Genomic DNA, 23234 nt, shown 5'->3' on the forward strand with positions numbered 1-23234 from the left:
GGAATTAAAGGCTTTCTGCAATCTGTCCCCCATCCTACTCCCTATCCCCTCTCCTCTGGGTATAGAAAAAATATGCAAGGGTGAATAAAAAGAAGGCTTTAGTTGTCTGGAGATGAAGCTACGGCTTTCCAGCCCTTGCCACCCCCTTCGTGGAGAGGATCATTCTAAGAAGGAACACAAAATGTGACACTGTTTTTCAAATACCCAGAGCAAGGGATCAAGAAGGAAGCAGAAATAAGGGTGCCTCTACCTGTAGGTACCACATCAGAGCAGAAACTGAATTGACTCTCTACAGCAATTGATGCCTCTGGAGATGGAAGCGACTAATAGACATGTGACAGTCCTAAATGATCAATTTGTGGTTACCTCCTCCCCACAGGTTCATGCTGCTTGGTGACAGAGGATGCTGCAGGGAATGAGGCTCAACTTGCCTTACCAAGCTGAGCAGATTTAAGCCTGGCAATAACTGGTACCTTCCCACCTTCTTCTCTGCGACACGTAAGCCGCAACAGAGTGGGATGGGGTGACGGCGGCACCTAGATAAAGATGGCTTTTTAAGAAAGAACAAGTGGGGTGTGCAACAAAATGTTGCACCATGGAGTGATCCTGGTCAAGATTCTAGGCAGTAATCTAAAGTGGGGAGTGTGCGGGGAGAGTCCCCCTTTTGAGCCCCATCCATTCAAAGTCCCACCTCGTCTTTAGATAAAACGTTCGGAAGTGATTGATATATATATAGACTGATGTGCCCCCCCAGCAGCTTTCCTCATAAAGCTGGAAAAGGTCTATTTCTATATTTATTGAATTCAGTTTATCATCAATGCACATTTTGGGAATCTGCTGCCTGATGGGCAGGCTCCCCCCACCCCCAGTCAATTTCCAAGGCAGCTTTTTGCCTGCCCGCCCCCCACCTCTGTTTAGCCAAGATAGTGGGTTTATTGTCAATTTATTAATTACTTCATTTCTCCAGTAAGAAGCCTGCGGAATGATTTTTCAAGAGGCAGCTGAGGCTCTGCCATTGTGTCGGCCGAGGAGCTGCGCGTGGCTGACGTCACGATTCATTTTCCCCATGACTGATGAAGGCGGCTCTCGATGCCACATTGTGCATACGAATCAGGAAGTGTTCCCCTGGCACAGAATGCCAGGCAATCCATCTTCACACCGCCACTCAGAGCGGCCAAGAGGGAGAGAGAGGGGAGGAAACTTTTGCTGTTGGCGATTGTTCCAAACAAATTGCTACACTGGCTCCCCAGAGCCACGCTCCAGGCGATGCTGTGGTGCCTGCGATGGCAACCTCTCTTCATGCCAATTTCAGAAGAGGACGGTAGAGCAGCAATGGTAGCTCCAACTTAAGTTTCCCAGATTCCCTTATTGGAAACAAAGGATTGTAGCACTGGTTTGCAAGACAAATGAATTTGCTCGCAGCTAACTCATCATCAAGTAGAATAGGCCACGGCAGGTGAACCAGGAACCTTGTGGTCTCAGGATGCTAAGCTAGGCTACCTGGGACTGTGGATGATCAGGCTTCAGGGCCCAATATACAGGAGGGAATGACACCATGCAACACCAGCTCTCTGGTTGGCAGGTAGTAGGAAGTGTCTGCACTGCCAGGACTGTGACCTGCCCCTGATCAGCCAAGCTTGGGATGGATACTAGGATCCTGGCTTGCCTTTGCCTGAAAGCAGGATTTTTCTGTCTGCAACACACTCGGTTCAGCTTCCAAAGCTTCCAGCTCAAGCCTTCCTTAGTTTCATAGCACAGGGGGTGTTGGGCTGAAGAATGAACTCTCCAACCTTACGTTAACAATTCCGATATCGCTTGATTGTAAGGAAACCTCTAAAAATACAAAACATGGAAATTATTGATAAAAAGTGTTAAAAAGCAGCTATTAAAAAATATTCCGATTAACATCCACAGTAGCTAAAAAGAAATAAAACACATGTACCACTCTAGGCAACGGAGATGGCCACCCACAGCCTTGGCCTGGCTGTGACAGAATGCAATAGGAGCCACTAACTTGATGTATTACCTTTGCCGACTGCAGTTGTTTTCAGCGCTACTTTTCACTGTCATCAACTGTGTTTTATTACTGCTGCTTTATAGGCTACTGCAAACAACACCAGAATTATAATCTTTAGAAAAATATTGAAGAAATGTTTAAGTAAACAAACTATTGCCAACCTTCCAATTATTTTGCCGACGGCCATGTTTTGTTTTGCTCTGAATTTTCAAAAAGGACAGGCAGGGGAGACCTTGGCAGGTTAACAGGACGAGCTGGCTTCATAACTGACCCTAATAAGATGCCTCTAGAAAAATGATGGGCTTGCTGTGTGCTGGTGAGCAAGGCGCCCTTCTCTTTGTGTGGTAATATCAGCCTGAGCACCGCCATCCATCATCCTTTATCACAGCGAGAGCTGTGATGCCGTAGAAGAGAAGCAGCAGCTGCACCGTGGAAATGAAGGCGTGTAGAGCACCCGTGGGTTACAAAGTCCCCCCCCCAAAAAAAAATCCAGCTCTTGCTACACTGGCCTGCACAGCAGAAGGAAGTTTTGATTTTGGCCTGGTGAGGCCTCAAGAGAGACTCCGTTACAGGAGGTCAGGCTTACATGTCTGAGGAAGCTGAGTAGCAAGAGCATCTGGTAAATCCATTGCCTCCTTTCATGGTAAATCTCTGTCCTTCCTTCCTTCCTTCCTTCCTTCCTTCCTTCCTTCCTTCCTTCCTTCCTTCTCATTTGTAAATTTTAAAAATAAACAAAAGAGCATCAGACTACCTTCTAGAGGAGTTCAGCCAAGGAAAGGCCTCCAAAATGTCACTCTTTCCTTCCACACAAATCACAATTACTGACCAAATAATTTTCCATGATTTGAGGTTCTTGCTGGAAGAGCCCCGAAGATGTGTTAATCACTTTCCCTCATCTTGCCTGGACAGCAGAATAAGATGCATTTCAAGAAGGCATTTCACAAACATCTTTCAAGGCTTCCTCTTTCTTGGGGAGACCTGCTCTTTATTTATCTTGCCCCAAACGCTTTCAACTTCTTTCTTCTAATTATTGCCCTGAAACCTTTCCCAAAGCCCCTTAAAATCACCACCCAGACCTTGCTTATTCACTTGACATCCTCATTCTCTTTCTACAAACATGCTGCTACAATCAGCCCTCATTTTCCCCTCTCCAGTACCACTTTTACCCCCTCAGTCAAATCTCCTCTCTACCCCATTCATCCAATTTTTCCTGGTTTTTGTATGTGTTCCTAGGATTGCTTCTAACAATAACTCTTGTACTGGTTTTAATTCTCCCAAGCTCAGCTTAGTATTGATGTGTTCTTTGCTGATTGCGTTTAATGTTTTTAGTAAATGTGCCAATTTACTTTTGAGATAATAAGCCAATTTCCTTTTTTGACATAATAAAATTCTGCTTCTGATTCATCACTGTTACCTGTGTTCATTCTTGAGGAGCCAAACTCTGGAGCGCATCCAGGTCTCATTGTCAAAACAGCCCTAGAATCGAGTGTCAGGTTGCAAGTGAGAACTGCAGGCTTCCATGTAAACTGCACAGTTGATATAAAAGTGACACTTTATTCATAGAACCCCTGTCTCGAAAGGGTACAGGAAGAGCAATTAACAGAAGGTGAGGAGAACTCATCCGGCACAAGGTAAAGGTCAAAATCTCAATCTTCTACTGCAGACTAAATCAGCACAAAGCATTCCCTCCCAGTCCTTGGATTTCAGATACTGTCAGAGAAGCCTTGGGGCCAAAGGGGGAGAAAGGACAGCCTCAGAGCAGGACGTGTGCTCAGGGGTCCGGATATTAAAGAAACCCGAAGGATCACAGGACACTTATTTGCATTTGTCCTTTACCAGCTAACAAGTTGGGCTGCAACCAGACAATCATTTTCTCTGGCTTGGGTGTCTTTACCAGCCAGCAGGGGCTCTCCATAACCCCTCTGAAACCTCATAAATGTACTCATGTACTCTTTTTTTTTGGGGGGGAAGGTGAGTAGATGCTGTCCCCCATTCCCTAGCTATCATTGGCCACCAAGATCCAATATGAGTAAGAAGAGTGGGGTGGGGAGATCTCTTTGGCCCCTTCTTTGAGAAACCATTAAAGGCAGAAACTGGAAAATTTCAACTTAGGTGAGAAGAAACAGCACAGCCAAAGCAGGACTAGGCCACGGTCTGGCGACTGAAGAGGTCGAGGGTGACAGCACTGAGGAAGGCTGGGATGCTGTCCTGCTGCAGAAGGTGGAGGTCGATCAGCTCTTGGACTGTCCGTGAAAACTCGGTTTCCAGTAGCTGCATCTTCGCATGGGGGGCTCTGGATGCCTGCAGGGGGGAAACAAGAGGAAGGTGGGTGGGAGAAGGGAAGCGAAGCTGTTAATTCATGACTGCCAGTGTTGTTCTCCCAGGACACCAGCACATTCCAGCACCCTCGCTGCAGAGACTCCTACAGCATATCTTATTCTAATCAAGGTAGCGTTATCTACTGCTGGGCAGGTGTTCAACACACAATTTAATTGGGCCATTATTAAGATTCTGCATTTCCAAAATCTCTGAACAATGCTCCCTTGCGCAAGCCTCAGATGAATAATGAATTGCCGAGCAGTGGGAAGAATGTTGAGAACGTTTTGAAAACAAACTTGAAAGCGGCTGTCGAGTTAACGTGTGCAGAAAAAGGAGCGCCACTGAAGGTAATCTATCAAAAAAACCAGTCTCAATGGGATTGGAATATACAAACAGCTCTATCCCCTGTCTCCATGAAAGATTGATGGTCTTAGCCCTTCAGCCCCCTCCCCTCGTTCTTCCCGAAGATCTGATAATTCAACCTTCACTACTTCCATTAGATTTCTAAACAGCTCAGCGGCATATACACCCAAGTCGGTTTTGATGAGTTGTTGTTTTTTTTAATCAGGAAGGCATCTTGTTCAAAAGCAACCACAGAGCTGCTTCATGCATTTAAGCCTCACATCAGAAACAGTATGTGAAAAATGCAGCCTGATTTTGTGCTTTCTTGAGGCGGCAGTACCCAAACAGCCATTAGCAAGGGTCCCCAGGCCCAGTTCAAAGGGACAACCTTTCCTTTGCTGCCAACCCAGGAACCCACCACCATCCATCCTGCTAGAGCACAGCAAGGCTGAAGGGGGAATTTTGAGGGCAGAGAGGCAGAGCTGCTGACGGACCCTTGCTTTGTACACAGAAGACTAGCCAAGGGTAGCCCAGCAGGCAAACCATTGTGGAGAGAGGTATTTGGAGGGTGAAATGACTCAAGTAGAAAGTGGGCCAGAGAAGCTGTACCCCACAAGGAAAGGAGCACTGAGCAGTAAGGTCTCAGGCAAGAAGTTCCAGCTCAAAACTCAGGGAAATTTGGTCCCTCTCAAAACTCAGGGTATTTCAGGAGCACAAGATATTCCAAGGTTCACAGGGGATGTTTGAATCCTCTCCACCTTTAACACTATTCTAGCTCCAAACCTACAGGCAGTTTAAAAAACCTAGAATGTCCCAGAATGAGACTTGATGAGAGAGAGAGAGAGAGAGAGAGAGAGAGAGAGAGAGAGAGAGACAGACTAGATGACTCTTGTTGTCCTTTCAAACTCTACAATTCTATCATTCCATGCCCAGATGGTGGCTACAGGTCCTTTATTAAAATCAAAGAAGAGTTGACCACTGCCTTGATAACCCTCCTCCAAAACCTTTGGAGAATGGCTTGTATCCATCTAAGTTCTACCCAGAGTACATCCACTGAAATTAATTGTCCCAAATTAGTCATATCCAGTGGGTTTTTTTCAGGGGGTACTCAAGGTACGCAGTACCAGCACTTCTTGTTTGTTTGTTTGTTAAAAAGTGTGACAATTACTATATTAAATTCATGGTGAGTACCGACAGCTATTTTTCTAGGAAAAATGCACTGGGACTCATGTCCATTCATTTAAATGGGTCTAATCAGAGTAGAAAATAGTTGGATACAGCTCAATTTTGTGTGCTCTGAAATTGCCCAATTGCCTTCCAATATAATGTCTGTTGATGGAGTGGTGGCAAGATTGCCCCTAACTCCCCGCCACCCCCAATGATAGTATTAGGTGCCGAATCTCACCTTCTTTCCTTCCTTGGTTGGGGAACCTGTGCCCCCACCCCATGCATGATGGACTGCAGCAGCTCCCACCATCCCTGACCATTGGTCATGCTGGTTGGAGCTGATCAGCGCCAGAGTCCCACAACGATGTTGGGAGGGTCGCAGGTTGATGGAAATAGGCTCAAAAGTGCATAGGCAGTGGAGGGGGGAGCAAACACCAGGAAGAACTTCCATCAGGAAACATCAGAAAGAACAGTAAGAGCTGACTGACAGTGGGACGGACTCCCTTGGGAGGTGCTGGGCTCTCTTTCCTTGGAGGTTTTTGACCAGCGGTTGACTGGCCATCTGCCATGGATGCTTTAGCTGAGATTCCTGCCTTGCAGGGGTTTGGAATAGATGACCCTCAGGGTCCCTTCCAACTCTACAATTCTACAACTCTATGATTCTATGAAAACCTCAATGGTGGCTGAATGGGCTTTTTATGGGCTGGGGACAAAGTTCCTTGAAGCTGCCAATGACAAGCGAAACCCAACTGAATGATGTAAAACAGTAAATTGTGCCTGATCATGCAAACAGCCTTTCCATTATTCAAGAAGCCATATGAACCCAACACATGAAAAATCTTGATAAGCATTTTTGATACACATGCCCACACACACTGCTGTCTACTGCCTGGCAAAACTATATTTTCAGTTTATCATTCTTTTAAAGTCAAATGATCCCCCCTCTATCTTCAAGGGTCTCTCCTGGCCCTGCAGCCCAAGATCCTTTCTACTGGAGATGCCAGGAAGGGATCCTGGAACCTTTTGCACAGACAGTAGGCATTCCCCACTGAATTGAACTCCCTCCTTGGCACTTCCAGCCTGTACTTCTTCTGACACACTGGTTGTAAATCCAGAGCTGGCTTTCTGCCTGTGTGGCAGGGCAGTGTGTGTGTGTGTGTGTGTGTGTGTGTGTGTGTGTGTGTGAATTTGCAGCCCGTGATGGTGCCATGTCCTGGCATCCCCTTGGAGAGAAGAGGCTTTAGCTGCCTTTGCTTTTCTGCATGAGACAAGATTAGCTGTCTTCGGAGAGAAGGAAAACACCATCAATCTTCCTTTTAACACTGGATATTGGTAAATTATTCAGGGCTTTATATTTTTTAATATATATTCCTTTTGGAAGGCTTGTGCTACGGATACAGCAGAGCACCAGCTCTCAGTCGCTGAGTGAGCCAGTTGCTTCGGAAATAGTGCCTTTCGGCTTTCGTTCCACTCCGTCTACCTGCCACTGAAGGAGAGGAAGGTTGCCAAGGGGCCAAATGGTTGCCTGAGAGAAGGGAGTGGCCCATGATCCAACTGCCCTTTCTCTCTTAGCTATGGAATAAACTTCCCAGCCCATTCATTCTTTGTGTCCTCTCCTCTAATGACGGCAAGTTTCTCTAGCTGGTTTGGATGGTACCTGATCCTGGTCCTGCCCATACACAAAGAGAACACAAGTGCACCTGTCTCCTCTGCACATCCTCCAATGTCACCAGACCAACATGGGGGAAGTAATGTCTGCACGTGGCCTATGCACATAAGCTCCAATACAAGCAGACACAGGTGACTTGGTTGAGATTACTCTTCAGTCACTACAGACCTGGAACCACCTATATTCAAAACACATATTTGGGGACCTACCAAACAATTCTGTCATGCTGGTGATGCTGTTGCAACCCACCTTAGATCAGGTCACAACTAGTGCTGGGCGATATCAGCTTTTCAACATCGCAATGTATCACCAGCAGAAGGGGGAACAAACTGCATCGGGCCCAGCCCCACAAGACAGTGGGCTGAAACCGCCTCAGCTCCTTTGGTAGGAGTGGTGGTGGTTTCATCCCAGCACCTCACGGGGTCAGGGCCGATGCATTTTGTTCCTTCAGGTGCCAGCAGCAGAGGGAGTTCTTCCTTTGCCAATGCCAGGCATGCTGAAGGAAGAATGAGCTGCATTGGCTTTGCCACCTCAAGGCTCATTTGTCCCTTGGTTTGAGGGCCAGAGCGCAATGGCACCTTCACCTGGTGATATATCATGGGTGAAACCACCACCGTTCCTGACTCAGGAGTGAAATACCGCTGGGTGAAGGAGCCATTGCGCTCTGGCCACCAAACCGATCCCAGGTGATATATCAACACATCACCCATGTCTAGCCACAACCTTGTAGTGATCCACCAGTCTTAAAACCGCTTAGTCAATCGGTCAACTCTATGTAGTTCTGGACCTCACAGCCCTGTAAGGATGCCTAGGGATGGCAGTGGCAGAGGTTCTGTTGCTTGGTTTGTCCCTCTGAGTACAGGAATAGAGCCAATAGAATCAAGGAATGAAGTTTTTCCTGGACTGTACCATTTCAGTCTGCAGGTGAAAATTTGTATTTTCTTGTAATTCTCACCATAAATTTTTTTTTGGGGGGGGAGAGAGAACATTGTGCACAGAAAACTAGGATGCCATAAAGAGGCACCCGGACAAGTCTTCTCCCTGCCACACCCATTTTCTATCTCATTTTGTTTCCTTGTTTGCACAAGAGATATTAGATGTGAGCCTCTGCCTTCCCACCTTAAGTGGTGCCCAGCCGAGAAAAGCTTTACCACTCAACTAGAGAAAGGGTACCAGCTCCAAGCATCCCTGACCACTGGCAATGCTGACAAAGGGGCTGATGGGACCTGTAGTCCGACTTCTGGAGGGCACTGGTGTGGCTACCACTGCCCAAGAGTCTAACTCATCCCACCTTTCCATCTCTGCTTCTTCATCCCTCTGTGGTGCGGCAGAGCTCTTCCGACAAGCCTGAATAGCTTTCCTAGCTGTCAACGCACAGCAAGTCTCGCCCTCCTCCCTGACCCAAGCCAAGTGGGAAGTCAAGCGCACATTCAGTGCAGACGGGTGTCAGATGCGGCATCACATTTTTTCCCTTTAAGCCCTCCGTGTTGAGAGGTTGCTGCATCCGACTGGCAGGGTCATGCCAACATCTCTAAAGACAACGCGGCGACATGCGAAACACAAAGGAGGATCAGTGTTGTCACTCGGCAATGAAACATACACGACTCCAGAGCATGTGAGTGTCGCGCGACTTACGACTGGAATGACAAGTATGCCACGTTGGTGGAGATTTAGAAAATGTAACCTTCTGAACCTCATTTGAGAGAACAGAAAGGGGCGCTTCATTCTTAACCATTAACAGAGAGAAGAGTGCTGGGTGTGTGTGTGTCAAGGTGCATTTGAATATCATGCCTGGGATCCCCCACATCCTTCTCTTTATAGAATGCAGCTGCAAGGGGTAGGGGTGGGGGGCACAATTGTGCACAATTTTTTGAGGGTGGGGGCAGGTTTAACACTTTCCTCACACTATGGTTATTTTTTAAACACTTTCCTCACACATACGCCACATTCCCATCCAACATTGAAGCATTTCCCCCCAAAGCTGCTTTTTATAGAAATCACAGGGGGAACTGGGGTGTGTATTTTTGTGAAGGGTTAACCCGCTCCCCTTTCCCGCCGTGCCATGGTCCTGATTTGGATCACAGCACCCCTGGAGTTGCCTTTTTACAAATAGAGGTATGGAGATTGTGCAGTTTGCTTTAGGAAAGACACAATAAAAGGAATTTGCGCAATACGTGATCCCCTGATGGAGTTAACTTCCAAGGGTTATGATGAAGGACACTAGCTCGGATGGCATTAAACAGGGCCAGGCAGATTCAGTGGGGTTTGCCCAGGAGAATTACCTGGTGCATTGCATCACAAAGGCACTCTTTTCAAAGCAACCCCCTTGTTGCATTTTCTTAACCTTTTCCCTCACTTCACAACATCCTCCCGCTGCTGGCCATTTTCATTACCCTGCCATGGTCTGTATTTTCTAATCTCCACTTTAGCAGGCTTAGATCTTGTCACAGACCAACAAACCAATGTTAAAACATCCTTCCCTTCTTTTATTTGGAAAAAAAGCACACAAACCCACAGTTTTGACCTTTTAGCAGGAAAATCCTTTGGTTTCTGCCTCTTGCTTTAGATTCTAAGATTTTTCTAAATGTCAGGAGCTAACTGTCTATGCGCAGCTGTCTCTGAAAACGGCAAAGCTGCCTCACAGAGAGATCACCAGCTTCTTCTGGAATGTCGACACACAGAAAGGGCAGCCTAGGAAACAAAGCTGGTGCATGAAACAAAATGCAAGGCACACAATCCTCTTTCAGGCTTCTCAGGTGTATGCACAAGATCTAGTCTTGAAAGTCACAACCATTTCAAACCGAAAACTCTGGGTGCAGAAGGACCTTGAGATAACGAAGGAGAGGAGAGCCGATTCCAAATGTTTGGGTCAAATGGTGTGATCGGGGTCAGCACATGGTCAGATGTAACACTGTCCGTATCAAAGGATGGGGAACCTGTGGCTCTCCAGATGTTGTTGGATTCCAATGCCCATGGCTGGTGGTCAGGGATGACAAGAGCTGTAGTCCAACAACATCTGGAAGGACAAAGGGAGTGGCTTAGATCCTGATGGCCCTTACTAGGGCTGGAGGAGAATTTTGTGGGGTCCACATTATAAGTGTGCTGATCTAATGAGGGAAAAGCCAGCCATACTGTCCTTAGAACAGCAGCCAGCGTCTCTCCCACACAGACATCTTTGAAGAGCAGACAATGGGACTCTCAGTAGATCTATCATCTTTCAGCCCCAGGTGGTAACTATTGTGTGTTGTGTTGCCTTTGCAGAGTGGAACAAGTGAAGGCGGAGCTGAGAGACAGGCACCAGGCAGGGAGGGCTCCAGCTGAAAAGAATAGGTCGATAGAAAATAGACCCGTGACATGGCAGGGTCTTGTCTGGAGAGATGAACTGGTTCTAAGGAGAGATGAACCAGTGAGGGGCAGTGGTCAAGAGTGTAAGCCTCGACAGGTATTTCAGATAGTGAAAAGTAGCCTTGCTTTGTGTTGAATACTGTGAAGCTCTCTCTCTCTCTCTTCCTGCATCGCAGGGGATCAGAGTAGATGACCCCCAGAGTCCCTTCCAACTCTATGATCCTATAACTTTTAAAAGTGGGAACATAAAGCTACCAAAATGCGAATTTGTCTTTCTAAAGGATTTTCCTAGTTATTGTCCCAAAACATAAGGATAATGGAAAGGCAGGAGAGGAAGTGATGGGAGAGACACAGGCACGTTAGTTCTGCAATGCAATCAGAGGAGACTTCTGAGAAGCGGAATAATTGCTCAAAACTTTGCTCTCCTGGGTGGTGATATCATTATCAAAATCCCCAAATTGAATCATGCCTCACTGATCAGCCTCTCCTAAGCATTAGGCCCTGCTCAAATATCATGTCCCTGGGTAGCTAGTAAATCACTATAATTAGGAGGTGTTCATTTAAAGTGATAGAAATATTAAAAACACCAAACAAGACAAATTGGCCCACGTGACGGGGTTCAGGCTGACAATACTTATGAGGTTGTCAGTAGCACTATTTTTCTTGATTTTTCTTCTTAGCAGCTGGTAGATTTTGAAGCCTCTGTGACATTACTTTGCGCAGTCCTCTCTCCACCCCCGCAGGACAGCTTAACAATGTGACTCTAATAGGGCAGAGGTGGGATGGTCCTGGATGCTTTAGTTGAGATTCCTGCATTGCAGGGGGTTGGACTAGATGACACACAGGGTCCCTTCCAACACTACAATTGTATGATTCTGTGAACTGCCGTGTCCAGGTGACATGCAAGGGATTCTATCTATCCATCCATCCATCCATCTGAGAAAAGAAGCTTTTCCCTGCAGTAACGCTTGTGTCTCTAGCTTCCTCCTGACTATAATATTCTCTTTGTAAGCTAAAAGTGGTCGGCCAGTTCTTTATAATAATTGCTTCTTGCCAAGACTTTTGACCCCGTGTCGCTGGCTTGATATATAAAGTGAATTTACGAAAGAGGGGGTAGGGAGTGGACAGCGATTAAAATGACTTCCAGGGAACACAATGAAAAAGCTGCTCTTTCAGGGTGGGCAAGAAAGGAGAAGCTGGCTGACAGGGCCAGAAAGGAAATTGAATACCTGTGTGAGAGAGGCAAAGAGCAATCTGAAGTACAAAGCAAGATTTCTATCAACTGCACACTCTCTTTGCACTTCTTATTCAGCGTCTGAGACCCACCTGACCACCACACCATATCTCCTTCTTTCTTTAGGGTGGGAGACCCCTGCTTCCTGCCTTAAAACCAGGGGAGTAATGAACCAGCTTTCACATACCAAAAATCAGAGAATGACGCCCAACTGTGGTACACCCACGCAAAGAAAGCAACTGAGCTCACACCTGCACCTGTAGCTCCATTGCTCCCAAATCAAGAACAGGATGGATGCTGGGCAGGAGTTGTTTCTGCTACAGGTAAGCACATGGCAGGGATTGTGCAGTGCTCCTTGGCCATGAGACAGTAATGACTCTGGGTTCAGAATTCTAATCTTCTGGGGATGAGGATGGGGGCCTAGAGCAGGGGTCAGCAAACTTACAGTGCTTTGGGCAGGTGTCTCCTGCGCCGATCACATGGTGGGATGGAGGGCAGGGGAGCGTGTGCCCATACACATGCGCACACACTATTTCTGGCGCACTTCTGGGTTTGAGGAGCACCGGAAATAGCTTCTGCGCATGTGCACAGGCCTCCTCCGACCTGGATGTGCACCGGAAATAATGCTTGCGCATGAGCAAATAATGCTTGCGCATGTGTACAAGCTATTTCCAGTGCTCCTCCGACCTGGAAGTGGGCAGCTGTGCAGTGCAGCGCCAGTAAGAATGGGTGGCAGCAGCGGGCATAGCCACGAGCCGGATAAACGAGTCCCTCAGGCCTTATCCGGCCCGCAGGCCTTAGTTTGGGGACCCCTGGCCTAGAGCAAGAAAGGGGAAGTGCCTTCAGGAGCAGCCCCACATGTTTCTACAAAAGCAGAAACACTGGCCCAAGTAGAAAGGCATTTCACTAGAATCTCTTTGGAAAGGGATGGAACCAGGGCGGGGGGGGGGGTGGAAGAAGAGGGGCAGGGTTGGAAATGACCAAGAAAGCAGCACCAGATTGAGGAGACAAGGGGAAAAAAATATGATTAAGGGATTTGGACTGGTGCTGGTTTGGCACTCAAAAATATGTACTTTTGAGACTCAAAAACAAAGGAGAATATTTGGCTCAGACCTAGTTAAAAATAAACACTAAGGCGAAATCCTGATCCCAGAAACAGGAGCAGGTTCTGACCTTTCAACTTTCTCCTGCCTACTTATAGGCGCAAGGCCATTTTGACAGAAACACTCCATTGCTGAAGGAAAGCATTTCATTGCTAATGCTCCGAGCACGCCTGTGTTGCATCTCCTGACCATCTGTGAGCCTGCCATATTGATCTGAGCTCATACTAGAAAAAGAGAAACTACCACTAGCAGCAGCATCTCCCTCCCCCATCCAAGCCCTATAAAGGGGGCTGCCAGGCCATCTGTCTGCAACATCAGTAACACCAAAGAAGCCATTTGTAGGGCAGCAGAAGCACACAGTTAAAATCTCAATTTTTTTTTGCTTTGATAAGCTTTGCCAACTTGCAATGATCCCACAAGCTTTTTCAGGGTATTTGCTCTCACTAAGATCTCTTCTCCAACATAAAGAAGAAGACACTGCGTGATCCTTGCACATCTTCTGGTCCATCTTGTAATAAGATCCTACCAGTGTTTCAAAACGAAGGAGAACTGAGAGGCCATAGATAGATAGATAGATAGATAGATAGATAGATAGATGATAGATAGATAGATATGGTCACAGCAGCCACTGCAGAAAGGAAATCAGTTTCTCAGGAGATGCTCCCAAGGTAGGCATCAATCCCCAAGCAAACATTAAGGAGCCGCCTTGCAGGATCAGACCAAGAGTCCATCTAGGTACCTAGGAAACTCCCCTGCTTCCTAGTACTTTTAATACAGATGCAGACGATTGAGTGTGAGACCTTTGGCGTGTGAACCATGCACCCCACTGCTGTGCTCTGGGTCCTCCCTGCCCCAAGGATCTACTTCTGTAGATGCTCATAGGCAGAGCATAATGTGCCTGCTGTTCACCCCGAGCATCCTGTGATCAGAGACAAATGGCCTCCGATTACAGAAGCTCTATTTTGGCTTGTCAAGGCCAATGTTCATTGATGATAACATAAAACCATATTGAGAACATTTTATTTCTTATATATGGCTCCTTCATCAGGCCCCAGGGGCAGGACATAAAAAACAATGATTTTTTTTTTTAACGAGCAGATAGCACATTGAAGGTTGCTGTGCCCGGTTTGAGGAAAGAGGCCATGCGGCCCTACTTCTCTGGGATATTTTTGATTAGCTTTCTTAGTTTGTGATGCTATTTTAGGGGTGTTGGTATATTTCCTGCATCTCTCTCCCTTGCGCCCCACTGGCTTTCCTCCTCGACCTCCTCCCAGGTAGTTAAAGAATAAAATAAAAAAGTGAGGATGACAACCTGCAGCTTCCAGCTGGAGGGCCTTCTAGGTGATTCATGATGCAGGTGGGTTGTTGAAGACCTCAGGATTCATCGGCTGCCAAATAGAAATCATTTCCCTTGTTTCTTGTGACAGGCTCCTCTCTTTGAAAGAGACTGTGGGGGTGAATATTGGGGGGGGGATGGGGATAAAGTGGTGCTTTACTCATGATGGGTGAGTTGCTCTACAATCATGCTGAAGAAGAGCAGGTATGATTAATCCATTTGGCAGCTGTTTTGCACAGTGTAACTATCCTTGCAAAGGTGGAATGGAGTGGGCGGGTGGCACCAGGCTCCGGGGACTGATGCTAGCATAGGGAGTCCACTGACACTTAAGCACGTGGATCCGGCAGGCAATAATTGTATGAAAAGTTTGTCTCAGCAGAAGAAGAACAGGCACTTTGGCTGCCCATCTCCAAGACACAAGGAATTGTTTTGTAAAAGCAACATACGGGGTTGATAGCAAATCTCATTGGTACTTCACACTAGGTTTAGTCATCTTTGCTCTTCTACGTTCTTATTTCGTCTCAGCCTAGTGCCCTTAGGCAGAACCTCAGTATAAATTAAGAAACAAGAACAGCAGCATGTGCTTCGTCACTTGCATGCAAAGTCAGAGACACCAAGAAGAGGATTTAGGTCTACAAGGGAGGGAAGGAGAGGGAGAGGGAGAGAGAGAGGAAGAATTATTGTTCTTCAGATGAGGAAAAGAAAAAAGGAAAACCCAAGATGATATTGGTTGCTACTTCTCTAAAGCAGTGGGAGGGTGGCCTTGATGGAAGGCTTCCACCAGCCAGGGTCTAGCACGTCACATCTTGGGTCACCAACACTGTGGTTCCTCAGAAGCTCAGGCTAGTTAGACTTTAGGGGCTTGTGTCCTGGAAAAAGAGGACACATGGCAACCCTTTTCCCTTTGGGGCTGCAGTGCTAGCTCCAAAGAAGTCAGCTGATCTCCCAGCTTGAATACTGTCAGCTGATTCTCCAAGCCAATCAAGGCACACCAGGCTCTAAAAGCCAAGCCAGCTCATACGTCCAAGGAACATATCTTATGCATGAGCTGCCTGCTCTCCTGCTTTCTGCTCTTGACCTTTGTCTGCTTGGCCTGGTGCCTGACCTCTGACCTGTCTGTGACCAGATCCACTGCCCCTCTGCACCTTCCCTATCTGTGCCCAAGGGACACCCCAGCTGCATCCTGCCAAGAGCTGACACTGTCGGAGCTGAGCTGTATAGGCAGCTACTGAGTGGGAGTCCAGAGCCAGGAACTGAACTGAGTCTGAGCCAAGGGAACCAGAAAAGGAGCTGAGAGCTGGAGCCAGTTATGGCCATAGTTACTCAAGCAAATTCCTGAACAGGAAGGCTTTAGATGGCCCAGGGTAGCTGTACACAAAACAGGGGTTTCTCAGTTCTAGACCTAGTGGCTGCCCACAGAAACACCGGAACCAGGATACAGATGCAGTCAAGCCTGCGAGGAGATGAAGTTTGTGTCCCACAGAGCTGGGATCAAAGTTGGATGGAGCCCTGGAGAAGATCTGCAGGAGGGTAAGTCTAGAGGGAAAGTGGGAACTAAACTAGATGCAGTAAGCAACAGGGAGCTCGTAACCCCTCATGTCTCCTCTGCTCTCCCAACGCCACATGGGAATACTGCACAATGCGACATGCTGCCCTTGCCATCACAGAGCACTTGTATCACATGGAAGAGAGGGTAAGGATCAGCTCCTTGACCCATGTTACATCTAACCTGGCCCTCAATCAGGAGCCAGGGGCCTGTGCCAAGATGTCCATCTGCATTGGGATGGGAGAGAAGAAGTGGTCAGAAAGGCCTGCCAATATGCAGAGCAACTTCCAGGCAGAGAGGCAGAGCAGGAAGAAGCAGGTCAACAAGCGAAGGTACCTTGAGCATGACTGGGGAAGTAAGCCCAGAGGAAGGCTGGTTGTTGTCCAGTCAAAGACTCAGGCCTGACCAGGAAGGAGCAATAGAAAGGGCAAGTCAGGAGGAACCCATGTAATTGTTTGGGAGAAGGGCCATAGTTCAGTGGTAGAACACCTGCTTTGCATATAGAAGGGCCCTGGCTCATTCTATGAAGTCTGAAACCTGGGAGAGCTGCTGCCAGTCTGTGTAGATAAATACTGAGCTAAACTGACATATTGTCTGACTCCAGCCTTCCTAAGTCTGGATCATTGTGGTGCTGTGTTGGCCCCTTGGAGGACAAGACTGTCTCTTCTTCCCCCTCCCTGGAGTCTTGGGCTTGCTCTCCAATGCGCAGACCACTTCGAATCCAGGCTGATCCAGACAGCATCTTACCCATCACAAAATGCCCATTCACATTGTTGATTTGTAGCGCTTTGCAAATCACATTTAACCTCCTGCTGCCCTCGCCAAGCACCTACTTTGACATCAGAATGGTTTCAGCTTACCTAACAGTAAGGTGACACCTTTCGTCAAGCCAGCTTAAACGTTATCGCCTTAATTAATTTCAGCCTTATTTTATGAGTTTGGCGTGGCACTGAGCAGCTATAACCAGCCTCAGTGTCTTCCACAAGGTACCGAGTCGACTCGGGAAATGATTCAACAAGATCAGCAAGCCGTGCATGACAGAAAACAGAAAAGTGGGATGCTGGGAAGATCAATTAATTTGACAGCCCTCAATGATATTTTTCTCTCCCAAGCCAGGCCCGAAATTCATTATTGTGCTAATACTTGGAGGCTGGGAGTCAGACACAGCAGCACTTAAATCCCTTCCTGCTCCAGTGACTGCTGCCTTCTCCAGGATGGCTCTCCCGGCAGCTTTACAAAGAAACCCACAGCCAATTTCAGTACTGGAAGGCAGCAAAGTTAACAGACAAGCAAAGGAAGCCCCTAGACGGAAGGTTGAGTGACAGACGCATATAAGTTGTCTTCAGATAACAGAACTCACCATTCCAGAAAAGGTTTCCTTTTATCTACCTCCTTGGTGTCCTAACGGAATGGCTTCTACTGCTTAACTAAGGGAAACTGTCCTGAATTTTTTATTTTGGCCTGGGATTTCTACCTTTTGGGTTCTCCTTCAGGAACTAGAAGTGAAACATTTTCCCCAAATCCAGGCTCTTTACTGGGGGAACGGGGGGCTTGAGTGGGCAGCTGTAGCCAGCAGAAGGGTGCAGTTATTGATCTGGCAAAAGGCAAAGGCGAAGCTCTTGATACCTATCCTGACATCTAGAACGGATGTTTTAAAATGTTGTAAGCCACCTTGAATCCAAACTTGGGGGAAGGTTGGGATGTAAATATATTAAATAATAAATATGACTAATAATATACCAGGTCTGGCCAATTCAAAGGCTTCATACTGGTTGTACATTGCAGGAGTTGAGATTGCCCACTGCTGTTAAGGCTCTGAACAGCCACAGTCTTAGTTCAGAGGAAAAAATCCTAGCCCAAGTTTCCCCACACTGATGCCCTCCTGATTTTTGGGATTCCAACTCCCATTACCAATGACCATGCTGGCTGGGAATTATAGCCCAAAGGCTTGGGAAAGGCTGCCCTAGCCTGAACACACAAGGTCCCAGTTCATGCTTTCTTTGGTTTGATAGACCCTTAAGCCCTACCAGCTTTTAACCTAGAAAACCACACACTCCATACTTATAGATAGCCCTTCCATTTGGGATTTGTTGCCTTCAGTTGGGATGGTGGTTGAGCCACCGTGATATGGATCCTACAAAAACAGGTAAATCCACACGAATGCCAACATTTGTATTCACACCACTGTTGGAGCTATCTAGCACTATGTTTGGTTGAAAGCCTACTGCAGCTTTCGGAGATGTGAATAATTCTCACTTCGTGCTAGAGCTCCTCTCCTGACGGGGCTGCCACCCCCCCAGCTCAGCTCCTTTTTGCTAGAGGTGCACTGGGGAAAAGATTTATGCAGACACCATCTCTGCAATTATGGACAGCAGAAAAGGCGCCCAGATATCATACAAAGTGATGCATTTTTGCCAGCAGGCCTGTATGCATCACAGATCCAGTAACAGCTGTCACACTCCGGTCTCGTCTGAGCTCCAATACTGCCTTGGCTTTATTAAATGCTCTTTCAGATAGATGCTCTCCTTTCCCTTCCCTGCCACTTTCCCCATGTGACTGTATTCTCTTCACCAGATTTCTCAGGGCGACAGGAAACGTCCCAACTTCAAAGGGGAGATGGTGTGATTGGTGACTGTTTCCATCACATGGTGTTACATTTTTAATGCTTATTTCTTTCGGCAACACGTAGCTAATTAGCAATGACCTAGAGGCAGCCAAACCGCTCAAAAGGCAATCTCTGCAGCCCTTGGGCATTCTTTAAAATCTGGCTTCTCTCACTGCATCACATCTTTCAGTAATCATCCCTGATGCCCAAATAAGACAATCTGTTACCTCTTGAAGAGGGCTAAGAAAGTGACAAGGTGATCTGGGGAGAGCCTGAGCAGTTATTTATTTCGAAGGGAATGGGAACAGGCCTCTTCAATAATCTCTGCTGACCAACAGCCCCCTCCTCCTTGATCTTCTGCTTTCCAGTCTTAGCTTCATTCTTGCCAATATATTTTATTGTTCTAAAATAAACTACAGAACAGACCTCCTTTTGGCATCAAATGGGTTTTAGCCAGGAGGAGGAAAAATCAAATGTTTCCAAACATGTTTCATCTAGAGACATAAGCGCCTTAAACAGCTTTCTGCGATGGATGCTTTTGTGCTTCCGTCGGATGAAAGATTCTGAGCAACAACAGAAGTTCTTTACAGCATGGGTCACGGCTGTTCTTGATTGTATGTTGTCTTCCAGACGGGGTGCTGATATGCGTTCCAACCACAACAGCACCTCCATAGAATCAAGGTCAGACAGAATGATGCTGGAAAAGCATAATCCAGGGAATTAATCTAGATGGCAATAGATTCCACTGAAGCCACCAGATCTATAACAAATGATCATGGTTTCTTCTAGACAACTAGAAGAAACATGGTTTCTTCTAGACAACTATCACTAGACCTGAAATCCTTTCAGCAATGATTTTCTACGATTGGGAATATCTGCTAAAGATTATTTTCCATCATTCATATATCATCTTTGACATGCAAAGAATATTTGTGCACAGGATCCAAAGAGCTCTGTGAGGACTTTTGCATGCTGATTGTGATTTCCTGCCTGCTCTCGACAGCAGCCCCCTGAAATATCGCAAACTGTTAATCCCCTTCAATTCTAACAGAACTTTGCCTGCAGGAGTATTGTACAGGAATTATATCCCAAGCCCCCAAAGGTGTGTGGAACTCTCTGTGATGGACAAAACTGCTGCACAATGTGGGTTGAGCGCTTTACCTATTGTTGCAATTTATCTGGTAAGTATTTAGGTTAGAGGCTGTTCCTTCATTCCAGTATGGTGGACTATGGTGGACTTTTGGATTCAAGTTAAGAAAAAACTTATAAATAAAACAGGCTATTTAAAGTTTGGGATGGGGGAAAGACAGAAATCCAACCCTTTTCCATAAGAACCATACAAAAAACGTTTACACTAAGAGGCCCTGAGGCATTTTATGTCTCTCTAGCAGCCCCTGTTTGATATTTATGGTTGAGTCTCGATTCCAAGGGAATGCACTTTTATTGTGTTTCTGTAGAAAATCCAGCTGTGTAAAATACAGGCATTAACACACTGAAAAGAAAGCAATGTGCTTTTGCACATTGCACAAGGCAAAATTGGGTAGATCTTGACAAATTGCACAGAACAAAACATGGATCACATGCCTTGCCGCCTAGGGGCCATTTTGCACATTACAGGCAAACTCCAGTAGCCTTAGACTGCCAGCCAGTTCACTGGCCCATCTCTGTCTGCTGTGACCAGGCTCAAGCAAAGGTTTATTCCAGCACTGCAGCTGGAGATCCTTTACAGGCGATGCCAAGGACTGAACCTGCAAAGCATGAACAGTACTCCACCACCAACTCTGGCCTGTGCTAAGTTTGTACAGAGACACATACAGAGATCAGAGCTGCAGCCAATCATGGCTCCCGTGTTTAATACATGTGTTTGCAATGTTTAATACACGTTATACATGCAACACTTTAAGGTGCAGACTTAAAACATGGGCTTACACCTGAAAAATGTAATGCATAAAGGGGTCCTTAGAACAGCCCTTAACAATCTGACCATTTCATCTTTTTGCCACATTTTGTGATCACAATGTACCCTCCTTTTTGATTAACTATAAATACTGCCAAATGGTGGAGATAAAATTCAGTTTACTGCATCCTCCCGCCCGCCAATTCCTTCATCATTGCCCAGATAAGCTTCTGGCTATCGGGAGTCACGTGACTCTCACACATGCCTTGTGATTATTTTCCAGTTCAATTAGCAAGCACCAGAGTGGAGCAGTAATTTTATACTACAAATATGAGCTCCAGGAAAATATTTTTCATTATGCTATCGCCGCCACCACCCCAAATATGGAAAAGAAAAGCTAATAAAATTACTGCCGTGTATTCTCCAGTGTTCCGGCTAGTGATTTTACTGCAAGAAGCAACAAGTCTTTTAATGCCTCCCTTACCAAGTTCCAGGTTCCTTAAAAAAACAAAAACAAATTCTGAATGCTCCTTCTAGATACAACAGTTTATAATTGTGATGTTTGCAGCAAACAGATCATACAGCCTTCTCCAACCTAGTGCCCTCCAAATGTTTGGGAACAAAATCCCAGCAGCCGCAACCGGCATGGCCGTTGCAGACTGGGACTGATGTGGAGTTGTAGCCCAAAACGTCTTGCAAGCCCCAGGTTGGCTGTCTTAACGGTTCAAAGTCCAGAAGCCGACAGGAGTCCAGTTTTACCTTTTTGTCCACTTTTCCTGCTTTCCTCCCTAGGCGGACATGAGAAACTCCTACATCATTTCATGTCTCAGAGGTTACCATGGTCCTAGCATTACTGGTGCAGTGTCCCAAGACAGGCATCACTTTTTGGGGACCCATAGCAAAATGTTCCAAGCGACCGTCAATCCAGAAATGCGTCTGTTTCTGCTAATCCATGTTCACATTTAACCCAGTCAAATCTGACAGCCGAAAGCAGCTGCTCTCAACCTGTTCCCAGATCTTGCCACCTCTCCAGATCACTTCCCAAGCTCCGTAAACAAAGATGTTAAGAGGCAATAAATGAAGACAGAAAATGCATTACAACAAGAGGAAAGTTGTTCTAAACTCAACCGTTTCATGTGCTTGTTTTTAAGGTTATTGCTCAGACCTCAGAGGTAACAAAAAAACACTTTAGCTGCTGTCGCTTCCTCTTTGCAAGCTCCGTGGAGATCAGGAACTTCTTTCCCCTGCCTCCGCCTGTACCATTCACACATCCAAAAAGCAGAAGGTGAGTAATTGTGATAACAGCAGCTTGCGGTTTGACATATAATGCGGGGAAAGCAATACCTTGCTTCAACGTTACCTACTGGACACTAGCAAGAGACAAATTTGTCAATTTCAGTTTCTCTCAGTTGCTTTTTCAATTCCACCCCATTCAGCCAACCCCATTTATGAATCAATTTGCATTTAAAAAACCCCAGTCTGCACATTGTTGTATGTATTTCTCCTAATACATTTGTATGCAATTTTCCATAGCTGCCTCCTTCACTCCATAGACACTGGACAATGTTTTCAAACCTGCTGCCTGCTTGGGAAGCTTATCCACAACAACAACAACAAAAAATATGCGGCTTTCTCAATGTGAGCAAAAAGGCAGGTATTTGTGGCATCCCTACAAAGAACTAAATTGAACTTGACTCCAGAAAATGGCTACTAGTCAAGATATAGGTACAGCTTTACGCACCATATGTGGCCTGTTACATTGCAACGTACAAAGGCTGGGATAGCCAGCCATAGCGGCATCTCACTATCAGTGTAAAGGTAAAGGACCCCTGACAGTTAAGTCCAGTGGTGAACGACTCTGGGGTTGTGGCGCTCATCTCGCTTTACAGGCTGAGGGAACAGATGTTTGTCCGCAGACAGTTTTTCCGGGTCATGTGTCCAGCATGACTAAGCCGCTTCTGGCAAAACCAGAGCAGCGCACGGAAACGTTGTTTACCTTCCCGCTGAAGCGGTACCTATTTATCTACTTGCACTTTGACATGCTTTCAAACTGCTAGGTTGGCAGGAGCTGGGTTAAAAGGCAGGTAAGGTGCCATTCAAGTAAGCGAGTGACTAATTCCATCCTTCAGAGAGATGTGGAAGGAAGGTTCTTTGTGGCTTCTCTCCCCCCCTCCTCTTTCTCCTTCTCTCTCTCTCTCTCTTTCTCTCCCCCCCTCCCCGTATTAGCTCAATATGCTCTTGCTACTATTAACAAGAGACAGCAAATATGGCTTCTTCTCAAGTAGGATAGAATAGCAGGAAAATCCCAAGCAAAACACAATTTGTGCTCCACTCCAAAACTTTGAGAATTGTGTTATGTGCTGAGGGTCTAACCTGCCTGTCAGACTTGCTCCCTAATCTTGCAGCCAAAATCATCCAGGCTCAGGACCCAGACAGATCCCTTTCAAAATTGGCAACCACCCACTTTAAAGTTCCCCACCATGACACCTTTCCAACCTGAAGCTCATTAGATGCTGCCTGTCTCTGAATAGGGTTTTAACCAGCTTTAGTTGTGGAAGCCGGGAGAATTCACATCCCAGCCTCTGCCTTGTTATCTTTGATACTGGCGCTGCCTTTGGATGGGAGGACAAGGCAAAAACATAAATAACAATTGC

The 23234-nt window shown here is 46.5% G+C and overlaps 1 protein-coding gene across 1 annotated transcript in view; it reads right to left on the minus strand.

Moving 5' to 3' along the window:
* Nucleotides 1–3551: 3551 nt before the first annotated feature.
* MAD1L1 (mitotic arrest deficient 1 like 1) overlaps nt 3552–23234 on the minus strand; it is a 461411-nt gene continuing 441728 nt past the window's right edge. Inside the window, exon 18 of the mRNA XM_083585714.1 lies at nt 3552–4318. Coding sequence (XP_083441840.1) covers nt 4160–4318 — 159 coding nt within the window. The 3' untranslated portion in view covers nt 3552–4159. The remainder of the gene's footprint in view (nt 4319–23234) is intronic.

This window comes from Podarcis filfolensis (assembly GCF_964270895.1).
Source record: "Podarcis filfolensis genome assembly, chromosome: 14".
In the NCBI taxonomy this organism is placed as follows: domain Eukaryota; kingdom Metazoa; phylum Chordata; class Lepidosauria; order Squamata; family Lacertidae; genus Podarcis; species Podarcis filfolensis.